Consider the following 22,539-nt stretch of genomic DNA (forward strand, 5'->3'; position numbering starts at 1 on the left):
TTTATTCCGGTTTCCTCCACGCACGAAACCAGTATGGAATGAGAGTCAAATTCATATGTATAGCATTAAACAACAATCAAATAGTCCAAAGAATTCAACCTCAGAGGATTTTGCCAATTGTATTGGGCGGACATCAGTACTTTGTGGTGGTGTAAGTGTTGGTTGTTTTCTATACCAGTGATGTCTCTTATATTGCCATTAACATTACTGAATTTTTTTAAACTAATTCTACCATGGTGCTAGGATACCTAAATTGCTGATATTTAAGCACTTACATGTGTACGATAACAGAACGAATGAAACAGCAGCAGGGGCAAAAAGACTAGACGCCGGATTTGACCGTGTGACTTTTTGTCAGCTGTAACTCTGTCATTACCCCTCTTATTTTACTACTCTCTGTGCTGAAGTCGTTTATACGACATGACTTAAAAGAGACTTTGAACCTCAAACAACCAACAGACAAATCTGGTAATCCACCCACTGGTGTTTCTTTCGGTCAGTTTGACCTTCCTCCTTAAGACAACTACTGTCCACCTCTCCATGCTCTGTTCATCAGCCTAAAGCAAACTTTTGGTGCACAATGTGACAGCTATCATCCTCTGTAAAGGTTTAGATTTTACAGTTGCTATTTTTCGGATGTGGTGTCCAAATAAGTTATACCATCCCGCCGGATAGCAGAACCATGGCTGGGCAGGACAAGAAACGCCATCCTTAGATGCCCCGCTGGTTAGCAAAATCATGGCAGGTCAGGATAACAAATACCACCTGCTGGTTAGCAAAATCATGGCTGGGCAGGATAAGAAATACCATCCTTAGATGCCCCCGCTGGGTAGCAGGATCTTGGCTGGGCAGAATAAGAAGTACCATCTTTAGATGCCCCGCTGGTTAGCAGAACTATGGCTGGACAGGATAAGAAATACCACCCTTAGATGCCCCGCTGGTTAGCAGAACCATGGCTGGGCAGGATAAGAAATACCATCCTTAGATGCCCCGCTGGTTAACAGAATCATGGCTGGGCAGGATAAGAAATACCATCCTTAGATGCCCCGCTGGTTAGCAGAAACATGGCTGGACATGATAAGAAGTACCATCCTTAGATGCCCCGCTGGTTAGCAAAATCATGGCTGGGCAGGATAAGAAATACCACCCTTAGATGCCCCGCTGGTTAACAGAATCATGGCTGGGCAGGATAAGAAATACCATCCTTAGATGCCTCGCTGGTTAGTAGAATCATGGCTGGGCAGGATAAGAAATACCATCCTTAGATGTTCTTCCGTTGGTCAGCAGAATCTTGGCTGGGCAGGATAAGAAATTTTCACCCTTAGATGCCCCACCGGTTAGCAGAACCATGGCTGGACAGGATAAGAAATACCACCCTTAGATGCCCTGCTGGTTAGTAGAATCATGGCTGGACAGGATAAGAAATACCACCCTTAGATGCCCCGCTGGTTAGCAGAACCATGGCTGGGCAGGATAAGAAATACCATCCTTAGATGCCTCGCTGGTTAACAGAATCATGGCTGGGCAGGATAAGAAATACCATCCTTAGATGCCCCGCTGGTTAGCAAAATCATGGCTGGGCAGGATAAGAAATACCACCCTTAGATGCCCCGCTGGTTAACAGAATCATGGCTGGGCAGGATAAGAAATACCATCCTTAGATGCCTCGCTGGTTAACAGAATCATGGCTGGGCAGGATAAGAAATACCATCCTTAGATGCCCCGCCGGTTAGCAGAATCATGGCTGGGCAGGATAAGAAATACCATCCTTAGATGTTCTTCCGTTGGTCAGCAGAATCTTGGCTGGGCAGGATAAGAAATTTTCACCCTTAGATGCCCCGCTGGTTAGCAGAACCATGGCTGGGCAGGATAAGAAATACCATCCTTAGATGCCCCGCTGGTTAGCCGAACCATGGCTGGGCAGGATAAGAAATACCATCCTTAGATGCCCCGCCGGTTAGCAGAACCATGGCTGGGCAGGATAAGAAATACCATCCTTAGATGCCCCGCTGGTTAGCAGAACAATGGCTGGGCAGGATAAGAAATACCATCCTTAGATGCCCCGCTGGTTAGCAGAACCATGGCTGGGTAGGATAAGAAATACCATCCTTAGATGCCCCGCTGGTTAGCCGAACCATGGCTGGGCAGGATAAGAAATACCATCCTTAGATGCCCCACTGGTTAGCAGAACTATGGCTGGACAGGATAAGAAATACCACCCTTAGATGCCTCGCTGGTTAACAGAATCATGGCTAGACAGGATAAGAAATACCATCCTTAGATGCCCCGCTGGTTAGCAGAACAATAGCTGGGCAGGATAAGAAATACCATCCTTAGATGCCCTGTGGTTAGCAGAACCATGGCTGGGCAGGATAAGAAATACCATCCTTAGATGCCCCGCCGGTTAGCAGAACCATGGCTGGGCAGGATAAGAAATACCATCCTTAGATGCCCCACCGGTTGGCAGAACCATGGCTGGACAGAATAAGAAATACCATCCTTAGATGCCCCGCTGGTTAGCAGAACAATGGCTGGGCAAGATAAGAAATACCATCCTTAGATGCCCCACCGGTTAGCAGAACCATGGCTGGACAGGATAAGAAATACCACCCTTAGATGCCCTGCTGGTTAGTAGAATCATGGCTGGACAGGATAAGAAATACCATCCTTAGATGCTTCGCCGGTTAGCAGAACTATGGCTGGACAGGATAAGAAATACCATCCTTAGATGCCCCACTGGTTAGCAGAATCATGGCTGGACAGGATAAAAAATACCATCCTTAGATGCCCCGCTTGTTAGCAGAATCATGGCTGGGTAGGATAAGAAATATCACCCTTAGATGCCCCACTGGTTAGCAAAATCATGGCTGGGCAGGATAAGAAATACCATCCTTAGATGCCCCGCCGGTTAACAGAATAATGGCTGGACAGGATAAGAAATACCATCCTTAGATGACCCGCTGGTTAGCAGAACCATAGCTGGACAGGATAATAAATACCATCCTTAGATGCCCCGCTTGTTAGCAGAATCATGGCTGGACAGGTTAGAAATACCACCCTTAGATGCCCCGCTGGTTAGCAGGATCTTGGATGGACAGGATAAGAAATACCATCCTTAGATGCCCCGCTGGCTAGCAGAATCATGGCTGGGCAGGATAAGAAATACCATCCTTAGATGCCCCACTGGTTAGCAGGATCTTGGCTGGACAGGATAAAAAATACCATCCTTAGATGCTCCGCTGGTTAGCAGAATCATGGCTGGGCAGGATAAGAAATACCACCCTTAGATGCCCCTCTGGTTAGCAGAATCATGGCTAGACAGGATAAGAAATACCACCCTTAAATGCCCCGCTGGTTAGCAGGATCTTGGCTGGGCAGGATAAGAAATACCATCCTTAGATGCCCCACCGGTTAGCAGAATCATGGCTGGGCAGGATAAGAAATACCATCCTTAGATGCCTCGCTGGTTAGCAGGATCATGGCTGGGCAGGATAAGAAATACCATCCTTAGATGCCCCGCTGGTTAGCAGAACCATGGCTGGGTAGGATAAGAAATACCATCCTTAGATGCCCCACTGGTTAGTAGAATCATGGCTGGACAGGATAAGAAATACCATCCTTAGATGCCCCGCTGGTTAGTAGAATCATGGCTGGACAGGATAAGAAATACCACCTGTTGGTTAGCATGATCTTGGCTGGACAGGATAAGAAATACCATCCTTAGATGCCCCGCTGGTTAGCAGAATCATGGCTGGACAGGATAAGAAATACCACCTGTTGGTTACCAGGATCTTGACTTAGCAGGATAAGAAATACCATCCTTAGATGCCCCACTGGTTAGCAAAATCATGGCTGGGCAGGATAAGAAATACCACCCTTAGATGCCCCGCCGGTTAGCAGAATCATGGCTGGGCAAGATAAGAAATACCATCCTTAGATGCCCCACTGGTTAGCAGAACTATGGCTGGACAGGATAAGAAATACCATCCTTAGATGCCCCACTGGTTAGCAGAACTATGGCTGGACAGGATAAGAAATACCATCTTTAGATGCCCCGCTGGTTAGCCGAATCATGGCTGGATAGGATAAGAAATACCATCCTTAGATGCCCCGCTTGTTAGCAGAATCCTGGCTGGACAGGATAACAAAATACCATCCTTAGATGTTCTTCCGCTGGTTAACAGAATCATGGCTGGACAGGATAAGAAATACCATCCTTAGATGCCCCGCTGGTTAGCAGAATCATGGCTGGACAGGATAGGAAATACCACCCTTAGATGCCCCGCTTGTTAGCAGAATCATGGCTGGGCAGGATAAGAAATACCACCCTTAGATGCTCCGCTGGTTAGCCGAATCATGGCTGGATAGGATAAGAAATACCATCCTTAGATGCCCCGCCGGTTAGCAGAATCATGGCTGGGCAAGATAAGAAATACCATCCTTAGATGCCCCGCTGGTTAGCAGAACCATGGCTGGGTAGGATAAGAAATACCATCCTTAGATGCCCCACTGGGTAGTAGAATCATGGCTGGGCAGGATAAGAAATACCACCCTTAGATGCCCCGCTGGTTAGCCGAATCATGGCTGGATAGGATAAGAAATACCATCCTTAGATGCCCCGCCGGTTAGCAGAATCATGGCTGGGCAAGATAAGAAATACCATCCTTAGATGCCCCGCTGGTTAGCAGGATCATGGCTGGGCAGGATAAGAAATACCATCCTTAGATGCCCCGCTGGTTAGCAGAACCATGGCTGGACAGGATAAGAAATACCATCCTTAGATGCCTCGCTGGCTAGCAGGATCATGGCTGGGTAGGATAAGAAATACCATCCTTAGATGCCCCGCTGGTTAGCAGAACCATGGCTGGACAGGATAAGAAATACCATCCTTAGATGCCCCGCTGGTTAGTAGAATCATGGCTGGACAGGATAAGAAATACCACGTGTTGGTTAGCAGGATCTTGGCTGGACAGGATAAGAAATACCATCCTTAGATGCCCCGCCGGTTAGCAGAACCATGGCTGGGCAGGATAAGAAATACCATCCTTAGATGCCCGCTGGTTAGCAGAACAATGGCTGCGCAAGATAAGAAATACCATCCTTAGATGCCCCACCCGTTGGCAGAACCATGGCTGGACAGGATAAGAAATACCACCCTTAGATGCCCCGCTGGTTAGCAGAACCATGGCTGGGCAGGATAAGAAATACCATCCTTAGATGCCCCACTGGTTAGCAGAACTATGGCTGGACAGGATAAGAAATACCACCCTTAGATGCCCCGCCGGTTAGCAAAATCATGGCTAGACAGGATAAGAAATACCATCGTTAGATGCCCCGCTGGTTAGTAGAATCATGGCTGGACAGGATAAGAAATACCATCCTTAGATGCCTCACTGGTTAGCAGAACCATGGCTGGACAGGATAAGAAATACCATCCTTAGATGCCCCTCTGGTTAGCAGGATCTTGGCTGGAGAGGATAAGAAATACCACCTGTTGGTTACCAGGATCTTGACTTAGCAGGATAAGAAATACCATCCTTAGATACCTCGCTGGTTAGCAAAATCATGGCTGGGCAGGATAAGAAATACCATCCTTAGATGCCCCGCCGGTTAGCAGAATCATGGCTGGGCAAGATAAGAAATACCATCCTTAGATGCCCCGCTGGTTAGCAGAACTATGGCTGGACAGGATAAGAAATACCACCCTTAGATGCCCCGCTGGTTAGCAGAACCATGGCTGGGCAGGATAAGAAATACCATCCTTAGATGCCCCGCTGGTTAGCAGAACTATGGCTGGACAGGATAAGAAATACCATCCTTAGATGCCCCACTGGTTAGCAGAATCTTGGCTGGACAGGATAAAAAATACCATCCTTAGATGCCCCGCTGGTTAGCAGAATCATGGCTGGACAGGATAAGAAATACCACCCTTAGATGCCCCGCTGGTTAGTAGAATCATGGCTGGACAGGTTAGAAATACCACCCTTAGATGCCCCACTGGTTAGCAGGATCTTGGCTGGGCAGGATAAGAAATACCATCCTTAGATGCCTCACTGGTTAGCAGAACCATGGCTGGACAGGATAAGAAATACCATCCTTAGATGCCCCGCTGGTTAGTAGAATCATGGCTGGACAGGTTAGAAATACCACCCTTAGATGCCCCGCTGGTTAGCAGAATCATGGCTGGACAGGATAAGAAATACCATCCTTAGATGCCCCGCTGGTTAGCAGGATCTTGGCTGGGCAGGATAAGAAATACCATCCTTAGATGCCCCACTGGTTAGTAGAATCATGGCTGGACAGGATAAGAAATACAACCCTTAGATGCCCCGCTGGTTAACAGGTTCATGGCTGGGTAGGATAAGAAATGCCATCCTTATATGTTCTCCCACTAATTAACAAAATCATAGCAGGGCAACATAATAAATACCACCCTTAGATGTTGCCCTGGTGGTTGGCAGAATCGTGGCTGGGCCGACCCAATGCCGACAAAGAAATGCCGACCTCGTCGATTATCAGGATTGTGCATGGTTGGACAATATAAGAAATTTCAGTAGGCCTATCAAGACATCCCCAATTTCACCATTCAATCTTATGATTATGGTTGTACAGCATAAAAAATACCATCCTTAGATGTAGTGTTACTGGTCAGCAGCATTGCATATATATATATATATATATATATATATATATATATATATATATATATATATATATATATATATATATATATATGGCGTGTAAACACTACTTAAGAATGGATGCTGAAGTTTACATATGTATATATATATATATATATATATATATATATATATATATATATATATATATATATATATATATATATATGTAGGCCAGCTGCAGAATGTATCGTCAAAGTAAGCATATGGCTCAACAAGCCATTGGTGTCTCTTAATGAATATGCCAGCGTTATATTTCATCTTAACGAAGATAGACGGGATTGTTGACGCGTCCCCTCTTCCAGACACCCAAACGTCAACTGGCGCCCCCTAATCGCTGGAGTGAAAATGGTTCCGCGGGCGGAACTCGGCAGATAACAAGAGTGGCAGTTGAGATCAAGTGTCACTTGGAAGACAAGATAACAACACTTAATTGGTACAGTGACATATATATGCCCATGGATATGCGTGCCTCTCGGATATATTCCCACCAGCCCTCCACACCCTCACCCAAATCCTCAACCCCCAACCGAGATGGAATAGACAATTAGCGAGACTGTCTGACGCTCAGCGTGTCCATCAGGGGAAGGCCTTTCTGCATGATTTACAAAACTCACAATAATTAGTGACTCACACAGGCCCACAAGTACATGTACATGTAAACATCAGCATCCATTCTTAAGTAGTGTTTACGCGCCATATATATATATATATATATAAAATTCTGTGTCTACGCGTCGATATGATTAACACTGATAAATCGATAACCAATTCTGATTATGCAAATCACGTAGATAGGATTAAATTTAATAGGTATATATATATATATATATATATATATATATATATATATATATATATATATATATATATATATATATATATATATACATGTTTATTATACTCTCCGCAAATCTTAATATTCTCTTGTGTATTCAAGTGTTGCACTGCTTTATACAACAGCGTATCCTTTAAGGATGTCAACAGCTCTGCATGAGTCGGAATGAGGACCGCAGTTGAATATAAGAGGATATTTTAAGATCTTATTCTGGAAGCCGGATAAGTCCACCATCTTACCATCGTACCTGTCATTCCATGGCCCAGCGATGGCACGAGGCGGTGACACGATGACAGGAGGCGATGGTACGATCACCGTGTCATGCCATCATAGTGCCATAGCTTCGTGCCGTTGCAGGGCGATGGAACGATGTTACGATGATGGCTTTATCCGGCTTCAACATGCCTTAGAGTTATATGTATTATAATGGTAATTAAGCAAAAATGATATACATGTAAAAAAACGAAAAAAATAAAAATAAAATAAAATAATGCGTATAAATGGATCTATGGACTTTTGTATTTATCCTTTACTTAATTTTTCAGAAGAATTAACTTCATATAAAGTTAGACATCTTTAGAACAAATATATAGGCCAACTGAAGTTTGTTGTTCTGTTGACTTATAAGTTTACCTGAAAAACAAAAGACAACGCCTTTTATCTTGAAGATATGCAAATATATGAAAATATGGAGAAAAGATGAAACGTTTTCTCTCGTTTTCCAAGTCAACGCTACTCGTGTTCTATGCGGTCACGCAATGACATATACTTGAAAATATGTAAACATCATGCACTTTCTTGCAGTCGATTTTTTACTTGTCAACAGTACAAAAACCATTAAAAGAGATAGTATTTTATCTCTACCCACGTTCAAAACTTCATTTGATTTCTTAAATATAATTTTTGAGTAGTTTGATGTAGTCAGAAGAGTCTAAAAACCTGTCAACCCTGACATATGTATACATTTATTTGTATAGCCTATATATGTAGATAGGAATTATATAAGCATCTATATATAAGGTCGTCGATCTGCGAATATACACATGCCCATGGATGCACGCATGCGCAGGCATTCCATCACGCATATATATATAAACATTTTGTCTTTCCTCTTTCCGTTACTACACTAATCGATTATATACTGCGTGCATATAATAATTAATATTATTAATATTATTTTATGGGATACCAGTCATGCATGCACTTTATTGTATATTCGGGCATAAGAAAATATATGCATACATGGGTGTAAAACGATATTGACTTACTTTCCCATGTAATTAGTTATTTATAAATAACATGCCTGGCGTTCGTGTAGACATAGTACATGTGTGTTTTTATTGTAAACCTGTGCTGCATGGTAAAACGTCGTCCATTTTCACGAAGACCTGATGTCGACCTATACTGAAGCAATGCAAGATTCAGTTGAGAACGAATAAATTGCAGTCGACTTCGCCCTTTTTATATAAGAGACTTGGAATGGGATTATATGCATAGTTTGCTACACGGTACTGCTGGCAATGACGGTATATTGTCAATCCACGATCCGTGTTTAAAAATTCAGTACATCATAGGAAATAGATGGTCACTCACTGACATGAAAAGCGTACATGTAGCCTAGCCTACTGTATATCTTTACCGATTTGGCCATTTTTTTCTCAAAGTATTTATTAAAAATCATTTTAAAAGTTTAAAATTTAAACTCATTTTAAAATGATTTTAAAAAGGTTTCAAAATGAGTATCAAAATCTTGAAAATACATTCAAAACTTTAAAAATAAAGAATAAATACAGGGCAACGTATTTGCAAATGTATCACTAGGGGCTTATACATATACATTCGATCAGTAATACACATTAATACCTAGGGCGTGTGGATATATGCTCGCCGCAAAGTGCAGACGGTGATCGAAATATTGCCGACGTGGCGTTGAGCCATAACCATTTGTTAATTTTATATAAACTGGTCATGCACTTGATTTTACGTAGGAATACATATATAGACAATACGATATCACATATAAACGCACGTGACCGAGATAAGGCCTAGCTGTCATCTCACCTGTGTTGATAAACCCATCTGTGTGACGTGACAGGATTTTGTTTGCGCATGGAGATAAGGCCCCGGAACCCTACTCCAAGGCGAGTGGTGCTTATCGAGAAAAATCCGAAATTTGTCAAAATTTCTTATCATGTGTCTGTATTGGTCCACGTTTGAAGACCGTTGTCCTAGCTGAAAAGCACATTTTGAATTTTAAAAAGAGAAAAAGTAATATCACCACTGTTTTTGTACTAACTTGTAATATATGCTTTGTTTCCGGTAATATTATACGTTTCTATTGATTATTACTCTTATTTAGGAATTTTTTTATTCAAATATTGCGGCACGAAGTATGTACCATCGACCATATGTTTGTCATGGAGGTTTGTCGAGAGTTATAGCCCTTATCTCTTATCTGTAAATCACGACAGAGGGATACAAAATTGCGCTCTCTGATTGGTCAATCGGATCTCCGTTCAAAATCCAGCCGCGATTCTTCTGAAAGAAGGAAAGCAAATTTCTCGGCAATCATTCGAAATTTCGCTTTTGTTCCAAGGTAAGTAATGGTTTAAATTGTCGTTTCATGCACATTCGAGGAAGTCAGATGTTTCATTCGATTGGAAAAGATAACGAGCACTTTATCAGTCTTTTCTGGAGATGAATTAAATTCCAAAGTTCAATTTTGAAGTGCACGCAGGTCAAAAGTCTCGGGCGGCTCTACGAAAATTATTTGTTTTGTTTTTTTTTCATCTTCACGATTCTCGATTTTCTGACCATCTTATCGCACATATGTCGATTCTTCGGCCGTAATAGTGCACGGTATACGTAAGCTTATTGTCGGCTTTGTACTGAACAGTGAACTTGTGAGACAGATGTTCGCTACTCTTTTGTGACATAGTTTCAGATTAACAACAACAGCAGCGCGAGTGTACTTGTCGTAACACATGAATATTTCGACGTGGTTCAGTGTTACCGTTATTAAATATGTTAGAAAATACCTGCTAAAATGGGTGTTGAGTTGTTAGTTGTGGTAAAACAACTTAACAACTACTCCAGTGATCAGAACTAGCTGAATAAAAGGGAAAAGATGATTATGACCATATCATTTTCGACAGGCAAGATGGATATGACTGTGAGTTAGGAGGAGGCGTTCAAAAGTACATGTATAGGGGACAAAATATGGTCTTGTTTGTGTCGAGGTAGTTTTTGATTAATTTATCTAAACTGACTTCCATTGTAACATTATTAAATAGATCTAAATGTGATTGTATATAGGCCTCTGTGGCCTAGTGGTTAGGCTACTAGCGCAGCATAATGACCTAGTTCAATTAAATTAAATGTTAAGGTATGTTTTTAACTATTTCTAATATTTAGTGAGGCAGGTAAATCTTGAAAATTGTTGAAAATAGACCTCAAGGTTTAATTTCATTTAATTAAACTAAATAAAATGACCCAGGAGTCTCTCACTAATGTGATTGCTGTGAGTTCAACCCCACCTCTGGTTGAAAGTGGGAAAGTCTGCCTGTAATCTGCAGATGGTCCTGGGTTTCCTCTGAACTCTGCCAAGTTTTCTCTCACCAAAATGCTGGTCGTGAAATGTTGAAATGTCCTTGAGTACGACGTAAAACTCGAATCAAATAATTAAATAGGGCCTATGAGAGACACAAGTTAATGGGAGTTCTAAGTGGGGGCGCTCGTGCATGTACCAAAAGTTGGGGTTAGAAACCTGGCGGTACATGGCCTTCGTGCATGAGCTTTGGGCAGTGGAGCGTTTTTTAACCCCAACTTCCAGCAGATGCGCGAGTGCCCCTGTGCGGAACTCTGGTGGACTCTTATAGGCGCTATGAATGTATCAGATATTAATTAATAATTATTCACTTCTCCCCTTTACTGCAAATTACATGTTTTAACTCTGATACTGTTCTGTGGAGGGCTAGATAATTTGCTCTCCATCCAGATGAACTCTGTGTTATTTCGCAATTCTAACATTCCTTGTCACACTTCCCTTTCCCTCAAGAGACATGGCAAATATTACATAGGCTCACCGCCTTTCAAATTCAGGCAGTCAAACTCTCGTCCTTTGCCCATTTTCAGGTTTGTTCTCAAATACAGGTCTTTTAATTTACTGTTGAAGGTATATTAATCACTGTCTAGTGGTCATGTCAGTTTGAACATTGAAGGTCTTGTGACCTACATGTACCTGTGGGTCTGAAATCTAGCTGATCAAAGGGAGTTCTGACATTTAATTTGTACTGAAAACTAGAATATTTTGGTTAAAACAAGAATCCATAAATAATATCTTCTTATTGAACCCCAATCCTTATGACATCTACCAGATTTTGTACACATTCTGCCTCCAAAGAAGCAGTATTGACACATACATGTACATGTGACTTGTTTTTAATTCTTCTAATGTTTAGTTATTTTATTTAGAAATTTTTTTATTTGGAATTATTGTGTTTGGATTAAAATGACAATAAATTTTATTTCATTTGGTTTACATCTGATTTTACCAGTTTAATTTTTGGACGAGACAGCTTCATATGAATGAGACGACAAGAAATGAATCATTTTGTTGAGACTGATTACCACTGAAGAGTGATTTTTAGTTTTGTAAATACATGTACATACAGTTATTTGCGTAAAATGTTAGGGGACGGCGTCTTATAATCTACATATAAATTGAGACCACTTAAACCAGAGTTTTCTTACAAACAGTTTCTTCGATTTCCAGATGGACAGAAACAGGCTGTCAATTGTGGCAGCTTTTGACGATCTCATTCGAAACACAAGGGTCTTAACACAAAGTGTCGAACCAGGTGAGTATATCTACTGTGAACGAGGAATCATAGTTAGTTTTGTGTTCTGGAAAAAAAGAAAACAGTTGAAGCCATGTGTACTTGTATATCCAAAACAATTCAGGATAAAATAGGGGATGATGTTTAGACATGAAACTTCTGACTTGAGCTACATCATGTATCATGTGGAAGATAGAAAATTTGGATGGGGTGGGATGAAGTGAATGTAGACATGGCCTCCGTGCTGATGTGACTTTGTCATATCCATTTGTTCTAAAGCTGGTTTCCGATAATGCCACTTTGTGTAAAACAGTAGGAATACATGTAAGTATGCTTTTGTACAGAGCTTCAGTCAGAATATAACAGAGATATAAAACCTTTGCCAGATTGTGTTCAGGGCCAGTTCATCAGTTTATTTAGAGCAGCTTTTGGATAGTTTGGATAAGCTACCAACACCCAAGCTGTTGAAGGATTCACTATCCACATACACAAGTGACCATCTGGATGTACATGTACCTTCCTACTTCTCAACAGACTGGTATTTCCAACAGACCACACATCAGTCCCTGACCAAAGAGGTCGTCATTTCAAATCCACAGCAGTCCGTGTCTTTGCTCTGTATGTTTGTTGGCAGGTTTGTGATACACCTGGCTGTGTATTGGGTTCCTTAGGTTCACTTATCTTAGATTTAGCCATATTTTTTGAAATCAGGTTGTCTATAGTATTTTTCTGTCTCTTTCTCTTTCTCTGCCATAGTGGTAAATTGACTTCCTCGATGATACTTCACTGATCAACCCTGATTGTTGTAACACCAGCAGGGCTTGAGAAGTAAACTATTCTGATGTACTACCGGTACAGTGTGAAAAGGCATGAATATGAAGTTTAAATAGTTTGACTGTTTTCTGAAATGTTTGAGAATATTTTGGGTCCGTGGGTTTCCCCAGGGCTCTGCTCTGTTTTCTCCTACCCTGGCGTTTGTCATATGAGTGAAATGTTCTTGAGTATATTGTGAAAATTATTTATTAATTATACATTGAATTTTTATTGGCAGTCAGTATGAGAGGTCGTAGGCCCGAATATATTGATACATGTACATGAAGTGATGGCATATAATTAGTTATAACATGTGCTTATTAATACGTCGTGTCTATTACTGCGGAGTACAGACTATGGGTTGCTTTTACCACATATATGTATACCACAGCTTTTGCTACACATTGTTTAGCTTTGCCACATCTTGTTCAATTTTTGCCACACATTAACCCTTTTTTGTTTTTGCCACACCTTAATCTTTCTTTTTTTTTAGCCAGACATTAATCCCTTTTTTTTGTCACATTAATCTCTCTTTTTTTTGCCACACATTAATCTTTTTTTGACACACATTGTTCTGCATTTGCTACACATTGTTCTGCATTTGTCACTCATTATCCCTTTTTTGACACACATTGTTTAGTTGCACTGGCCGTTCCACAGGGTGGATCATAAAGCCCAAGTCTGTGAAACTTTGACCATGAGGTGACTGTTTTGCTCCTGTGTTAGAGCTGCCTGCACATGGCTGCAGGCTTGTATCTGTTTTCTCTCTCTGCTGTCTCCCCCCTGTACAGTGGATGGTTGTATGGCTTGGTATAAACACCTTGTAGTAGACTGGAGGCCGTAACACAAGCTCGGTAATTACCACTGAAGGAGAGGATTTGGGGGGCTGTTGTTTTTGTGCAAGTCTGTAAGTTTGGGGTTCACGCTCTCTGCAACACCTGTGTAACCCATTGCTGTTAGGGTAATTTACCTGGTTAACCGGAGCCGTCAAGTCTGCAGCCAAATGATCTTAACGACTTAAGGGGCCTTCTCAGTTGATAAATGGCTCTACTTCAGTCAAACTTTCTAGTCTTTCCAATCTTGAGGTTCGCATAGGGCGAAATAAAAATAAACCCATCATTTTTAATTATGATGAAGTCTTGGGATTTGACCTTAAATTCCTCATAAATTATCTTTCATAAGGGTCAAAAACCCACGGCTGGTCTTAGAAGTTATAGATCAGAGGCCACCAGGCTGTATCTTTGCTTGCATTCTTTAGTGGTTACACTTTGAGGTTCTGGAATGTTTCTCCACAGAATTGTAATTCCGGAGATTCCTGCTAACAAATACATTATAGGCTGGGCAAATTGCATTTTTACTGTTAGAAGAATACACGTGGAAACTCTAAACGATCCACAGGTGAAAATGGTTATATACACACTATATCTGTATATCTAATGGTCAAAAAAAACATACAAGTGTGTGGCTATATATATGTAAACAAGACAGTATTATTCAATTGGAAGAAAGTATAACAGAAAGGAAAAATACTTAAACTAAGATATAATTAGATAAATTTATATTAAATGTATTAACCCGATTTCCTCCCACCATAATGCTGGCTGTTGTCGTATAACTGAAATGTTCTTGATTCCAGCATAAAAAGCCAATCATATAAATAAACACTGAACATGTATTACTAGTGTGATAGATTGAAAGACAAACAGGTAAGATTCCACATGTCCTGCCTTACATGTACAAGGATGGATTATTTAACATACAAGTTTTCTTGTAGATAGTTTGTCTTTACAAATGCACTGATTGCCTTCCCAAGAGGACAGTTGCTCCACCCCTTGATTGACATCATGCCCAACCTTGATTGACAGTAGAAGGCTTCCTGATTGACATCCCTCCTGCCCTGCTTTGCTCTTGCACAGATCCATTTCAGGATGGCTTGAAATCTGTTTTGCCTAATAATCTGACATGGTTGGGTGTAAAAATCAGAACAGTGGGCTCCCACTCTTTAATTCATATCTAAAAAAAAATTACATTATTATACTACATGTATGACAATTGGATGGGCAGTGTTAAAATTTGGTAAGTTGATTGAGATACGAGTGGTGTAATGCTATTAGAATCTTTCCAACGAGCCTGCATAAATATGACATGGAAAACAATTAGGGAATCGCATCACCAGACAGCCCTCTTGACTACAGATGGGTTTTTTTCTTAGTGTCTACTGTTTTTTGCATTAATCTGTCACTTTGCCCTTGGCACGTATGAACTCTACTAACTCGTGTGTGAATCTTTCACCTTTCAAGTGATGTGGATTTATGTCAGGTAAAAGAAATTTTTTTTTCTTTAATAGTGTTTTATGTATGTGATTGACTGCCTCTCTGTTAGCTATATCCAAATATTGACTGACTTGAAAGGATGCTCTTTGCGCAGCCTCTATAAAAATGTGATAAATTCTGTACATTGGCAAGCCATCTTCATATAGGTTAGTTTGAGCTTTTGTTAATTGATTTAATGCAAACTGTGGACAGTAATGTTTTTGCTTTTTTCTGTCTTTTTTTTTGCAATCTTAACTTTCAAAAAGTAGCTAGAAGTAAAAAAAAAAGTATTTACCACTGTCTTACTGACCTTATTTTGGCCATCTAACAAGGGTGGCCTGAAGGGAAACGAGAAACTTGTACATGTACATGGAAGACAAATTCAGTAAAAGAACAAGCCAACACACAACTGAATAACTTTGTTCAGTCAGATGGCACAGTATGTCTTATACATGTGCAGCATAATCGTTCAGTCAGATGGCACAGTATGTGATTTAGATTTACACTGTAAGTGTAGGCAGATCACTCAGGTCACTAATGAGGTCAGAGGTCACACACAACCTCCCAATCTCCAGATTCCAAGTCTGTCTTTTGCCTTCTATCTTCTACAAGCCAAAATTTTCTTTTGGAAAATAGATGCATAATGTTTGTAGCCAAAAAACTTCATGGTATTTGTTGTTTACTGGTGATGTTTTTTTTTTTTAAATATCTTGTGTTTTGCATTAATAGTAGATTAAATGCACAAAATGCCAGTTAGAATCTATTATGCTACTTTAGTTTAAGTGCTGCCTACATTTGAAGCATTTCTGTAGAGAAAACTCAGCAAGTGTTTTCTTTTAAAGGAAGTGAAATTCTCATCCTTCTTAAAATGTATTTCAATCTGCCCTTTTTCTAAAAGATTAAGTCAGCTGTGCCTACATATTTCCTTGCTTCCTATCCTTGCCTCATCATCACCCCTACAGCCCACGAATGGACTCTACTCGCTGTAGTGGAAGAGTCCACTTTCTAACCTTGTTCACATGGGCTGAGTATTTTTCTGCACTTAGTTGCATCTCGGTTAATCCGAGAGAAATGACTTAGCTAAACTGTCTTTCGTTTTCGAGTCGAGGGTATTGGTTATGTTCAACCCATGGAAATTATGGAAGAAAGGTATGTAGAAACCTCTGAATTTTGAAGCTGAATTACAGTGTATATGAATACATAGTTTTTTTTTCTAAGTGTTTTTGATGTATTGCAGACTGGACATTTTTTGATTTTGTGAGTTAGATGTAACAGGTGAGATACATGTATACACAAAATTTTCTTTTAAAACCTTTTGTTTGCTATAAGTTTCTTTCAAGTAAATTTGTTGTTGATTCGTCTTGATTGGTGACTATAACATCAGTATTTAGTTAGCTCCATGTGGATTCTTGGTTTTTACCCCAGTGAGATATGTGTACATTTCAACCAAATTTGCTAGTATCTTATTCATGTACTCTGTTTCCTGTAATTGTATTTACTTTTCAACTTTAAATTCTTAAGGTGCTTAATTGACGGTGAATACTTCGTCACATTTCATTTATTTCACGAAGTAACCCAATATACATCGGTGTAGCATCACTCTATACTAAAACACTCTGGAGGTTACAGAAACCCACCAGGATTTAAATACAAGTGAGTTTAAAAGTTTATATAATTTGGTAGGACTTGGACTAATATAGGATAGTACTTGACTTTAGTTAATTTGCCTGGGTTAATACATCTACTGCCAGGATGATGTCACGTAGGATGGGTTGGGTGACATTGTGGGCTCTTCAGGATGTGAATGAAATTAACTCTTGCTGTTTTATCTGGAGACATTTTCAGTCCTGTGCACTTAGTTAAACAACACCTATTATTCACAGATTTACATACATAAGTTAACGAGGAAATAAAATTTGAGTCGTGAAAGAGAAAAATTAAATTTGTGTTCATATTAATTTAACTAGGTGCACTGGTATTGTCAGTTTTAATAGCATCTTCTTTTCTTGATTATTTACCCATGAAAGAACATCACTGGAAATACACAGCAGTTTGAAATATTTTGTTTCTATTTATTGTATTTTTTATATTTTTTGTTTCTGGAACTGAAAACATTTTCACTGAGGTGCCTGAAAAATTGTGTGGAGCACATTGAGGTTTGTATTCTCAGAAGGGAAATTATTTAGGATGTGCGTGTATGTGGGAAAACGAGACCAAGGAAAAGACCTCACGGAGCACACGCCTGACTATGAACTGGTTGAGAGAAAGACGAGTAAAAAACAAAATAAAGACATTCTCAAATGTTACCTAGAATGTTTAGGAAAACTATGGTAACAACTGGTATTTGCAAAACAACCACATGGATGACAAGCGCGCACGAAATTGAGCGTACAGGGTGAACGGGGAAGCAATATCCGCAAAGGACCTGATACTTCCAGCACATTAGCCTTGGAGAGGATAATAGCAAAAACAGGTTTCTGAAGGAAGCTTACATGTGTTGTGTTGTTCTTCGGCAAAAACTCCATCTGTGAATATATACTCATAACAGTAGGTCGATTTGATTACTCTAACACGATCTCGTCAGATTTCATGCTCATAACCTAGAGGCTGCTGAGGAAAACATAACTCTGATTAATTGGTGATGACAGGTGTGTCATTTCTGGCATTTCAAACAAAGTCACAGGGAACACCTTTTCGTTAAGGGCATGTAATCCATACACAGGTACATGTGCAAGGTGTTGTTTACAATCACTCTCATATTTTATTTAGTCAAATTTTGCTGAACAAAGGTGTAAGTAATTTAACAAGACTTCATTTAAAAAAAAAAATGAATTTGTGTGCGAGTCTTCAACATCTCTGTGATAGATGTAAAATACCAATGAAATACTTAAATAAATAAATATTGCATGTTACCTAAAATTTCATCTGTGATAGTTACTTATTTTGCCTGATTCTGAGAGTTAGGTTGATCTTAGCCCACTTCCAAAAAGCATCGTAAATCAATTGTTAGTAACTTTTCTTGTAAATGACATCAGCTTATTAGGGTTAACTTTCCTGACTGCCCTAGTATTGTATTTTTGTCCAGAATCTAGAAAGGAAATTCAGAATTCCTTTAAGCTGCATATATACATGTTGTAAATAAACATAATGCAAAAGCCTGCTCGCGGATACCCCAACTAAGCTGAGGTCTGCGCAATCATGGCAGTGTTTTGTATTGTTAACAACTGATTATATATAACTGAGTATGGATCCATGCATGTGAATAATCCAAAGCTCATTGATGGATCAGTGAGATTGTATTCTTTACGTGTTGGCTACAGGTACGTGTATTCTTTACTTGTTTGCTACGGGTACATGTATTCTTTACCTGTTGGCTACAGGTACGTGTATTTTTTCCTGTTGGCTACAGGTACATGTATTCTTTACGTGTTGGCTACAGGTACGTGTATTCTTTACGTGTTGGCTACAGGTACGTGTATTCTTTACGTGTTTGCTACGGGTACGTGTATTTTTTCCTGTTGGCTACAGGCACGTGTATTCTTTCCTGTTGGCTACAGGCACGTGTATTCTTTCCTGTTGGCTACAGGTACATGTATTCTTTACGTGTTGGCTACAGGTACATGTATTCTTTCCGTGTTTGCTACAGGTACGTGTATACTTTGATTTATTCGAGACATTGGAAGTGAGTTGTACTTGTACTTACTGTGCAGTACCCATTCTTCTGGAGGAGACTAAATTCTCCTACCATGGCTGACACATTCAGAAGGGTACATGTATATATAAAGTATGCCTCAGCAATCAAAAAACAGTTTTGGGTGAAGATCATCTGGTGTGGAAGATACCCAGGAGATAGCTGGACACTCTGGCTTACATAACAGTAGCCCTGACACAGCCAAGAACTTTCAGTTGATAGATTCCACAGTTTTTTGGCGGGTGGTGGGGGGAGGAGATGGAAGGGAGGTGGGGTGGGGGGGGGGGGGGGGTATGCCATGCCTGTAATCAATGTCTTCAAGATGTTCCTGTTTATGGGGTCATCACATGTAGGCTACTATAAGGCTCCTAGAGCAGGCTTACTACCCTTCCTCTCTGATTTTCCCACGCTACCCTGGTACTACTGCAGCATACTTAACATAGTAGCAGGAGGCACTTCATACATTAGTTCTCCTAATCACTTCTCTGTGGACTTGTCTGGAGACCAAGGATGGGAGTCGTTTCATAACACTGTGTATTCTGGAAGAAACTGCTTTGTACATGTAGTAGATGAGAAGTCCTTAATGTTGATTTGTAAGTGGTAAAAGTTCTAAAATCTTGTCTCTGAAAAGTTAAAAGTATATATTTTTTTTTTTGTAAGATACGAATATTCAGAAATTTTTTTGTTTTTTTAAAGAATGGAAAATTCTAAAAGTTGCCCTGCAAAAGGAGAAGTTGTGTTAAAAGTGAATAGTTTTTAAAGTTGTCTAGCAAACGGTGAAAGTTTTGTAAAAAGTGGATAGTTCTAAAAGTTGTCCTGGAAAAGGTGTAAATTGGGTAAAAAGTGGAAAGTTATGAAAGCTGTCTCGCAAAAGATAAAAATTGTGTAAAAAGTGGATAGTTCTCAAAAAAAAATTGTAATAGACTTATAAATGCCATTAAAGTATGTGGGTAGCTCTAAGCAGTTGTTTTGTATTGGGTGAACGTCCTTTTGTAAAAAGTGGAACACTATAAAGTTACCTTGTAATAGGTGAAAACTATGAAAACAAAGTTTTTTTGACATGTATACATGTCTCAATGCCAAGGAGTACAAAAATTGTAATGATTGTAAAAATCTGTAACTAGAGTGAATGCACTCTGGCACAAGTGTCGTTTTTTGAAGGAGTCTGCATTGCTAAATGTGCCATTTCTTTTAGCTTTGAATTTTGTTGGTTCTGTGCCCTGCATATCTGTATATAGCTCTTTCAAATTTACAAAGCTGTTAATTATTTATAAAGGATGACTCATAAAACACATGTTTTTACTTTCTGTATACATTTAGTAAGCAATTATATGTTTTATTGTAGAGGCAATTTTCCACAGGCTTACCAATGACTAATAATATTTTACTCCCCTGTTATTAGTCAGCTTCCACGTGTCACCATGGAAAACCTTTGTCATTTCCTGATTTATCTGGTGACTAGTTTCACAGTACACTATGTGCAGAAGGAAGTCTCCACTTAATGTTAACTGGTTACTTTTTCTCATTTCCACTTTCATCCATATATGTAGATGCACATGTAGTAAACAACCATGTAGCTACAAGTGTTATTATAAAACTTGTAAGGTTTCTTCGGGTCCCTGTATTTCACTTTTGACTAATCTGCCATTAAAGTTATATTGTAGTCTTTTTGTTTCAGCTATGGGCATTCCTCATACTTTACAAATGTCAAGGTGTTTTTACAAATAAATACAATGTACATTTCAAACATGCATTTGTTTGGAAGCCCTTTTTGATGTTCGGTTAATCCCGTCAGTGTCAGTTTGTCTCTCTTAAAGTTAAGACGCAGTTCTTATTTTAATGATTTGAAAACACAATCTTTTGATGTAGTAGTCTGATTCGTCAGATTTTAAGTTGTAGCAAAATGGTTTTCATGTGATAAGCTGAATAGATTTTAAAATGTGTACAGTTTTCCTTCTTGTATGATGGACAGCTTTTTTTCCATATACATGTAAACTCTCATTATATAGCAAAATAAAAATATTTAAAAAGTTTTCTAATATTCTTTTGATCTGCATTTTGCACTTTTGAACACCGGCATAACCTGACCTTATGGCAGTGCATGGGCTGGATGGTGTGGACAAACTAGGAGCACATGTGGCCTGACTGTCAGGACCACATGTCCCAGCAAATTGACCCAAAACTACTACATGTATTATGGGAGAGGCGGGGAGGGGGCAAGCAACAGCTTCTTCTGGAAGCCATATGGTCTTTTGATGTTTACAACTCCAAATTTTGATGGAGAGATGAACTTTAGCAATTGCAGATCTGCTACATCTGTTGCATGTGTTGTTTTTTTTTTGTTGTTTTTTTTTTTGGGGGGGGGTTAACCTTTGACCATATAAATGCTGGCTGCTGTCGTGTGTAATCCTTGACAGGGCCATATCTAGAACCGTTTTAGTTCTGATAAAGCTTTGGACTCCCACACTAATGAAGCTGTATTGAAACTAGGTTTAGTTTTCGTACAAATTGTTATATTTTCTGTGTTCACGTAAGGAGCAAATGATTCTGCGACTTACCTATGCATATATACTTCATAACGTGTCCAAAAATAGCAAAAGAGTTTTTAAGGTGTTCTGAAAATTTCGCAATCTTTGTCAACGAAGGCTTAAAGTTTTGATGCGCGTGTAATTTACAGCACCTTTGAAATCAATAGTGAAAATTCATATGGGTTTAAGGGAGACTTATGGAAGGTAAAAGGGCGTGACTTTTTCCATGCGCTCTTAAATGGGCTGTGACGTCATATGGCTGATATGCTACTTGTACATATTGGCTAGATACTGTACATGTATGTATATATACATATGTATGTATCTTGTGCGTTTAATCTTTTGGACCAGGAGCCAGGGTTTTCTGGATACGTTATTCACTTTTAGTTGTGCAGCACCGAAATTGTATACACTCAGAAAGATTGACGTAGTTGCAGTGGAGGGTGATAAAGATCTGCTGATATTGTTTATCACCATAATTAAGCAGTTGCATGAGTTAGGTTGTTACCATGACCTAAAACACAAACCTGAAGGAAAAAAAAAAAGAGTATGGTTTTGAAGTCTGTGAACATGTTAGAAAATACAATTCGGTTCTACAAAGGCCCGGGAGATTTTTTTTTTTTTTTTTTCCTGAAATGTTGGAACTTGATTGAAATTAGGGCACAATTCGTTTTTTTTTTTAACCTATGAGTGTTGTAATCATGATGCACATCTTCGTATGTCTCTGACGTCAGCAGGTATGGTTTGTACATAGACAAAGGTATGGTTTGTGCCTGATATACACATGTATAATGAGTATTTCATGAAGTGTGTAAACCTAGGCCCAATATGTAAGTGTG

General features: G+C 39.7%; 1 protein-coding gene across 4 annotated transcripts in view; it reads left to right on the top strand.

Annotated features, from left to right (window-relative positions):
- The first annotated feature begins 10,047 nt into the window (after nucleotides 1–10,047).
- Nucleotides 10,048–22,539, top strand: part of LOC135477591 (rac GTPase-activating protein 1-like) — a 36,393-nt gene continuing 23,901 nt past the window's right edge. For 3 of the 4 annotated variants that reach the window (XM_064757755.1, XM_064757754.1, XM_064757753.1), the window contains exons 1-2: nucleotides 10,048–10,114; nucleotides 12,293–12,377. In XM_064757755.1, the coding sequence (XP_064613825.1) occupies nucleotides 12,293–12,377 (85 nt within the window). In that variant the 5' untranslated portion in view covers nucleotides 10,048–10,114. Of the gene's footprint in view, nucleotides 10,115–12,292; nucleotides 12,378–16,491; nucleotides 16,631–22,539 lie in introns of those variants that run through there. The other variant, XM_064757756.1, reaches the window with a different exon arrangement.

The sequence above is a fragment of the Liolophura sinensis genome, chromosome 11, assembly GCF_032854445.1.
Source record: "Liolophura sinensis isolate JHLJ2023 chromosome 11, CUHK_Ljap_v2, whole genome shotgun sequence".
Classification (NCBI taxonomy): Eukaryota; Metazoa; Mollusca; class Polyplacophora; order Chitonida; family Chitonidae; genus Liolophura; species Liolophura sinensis.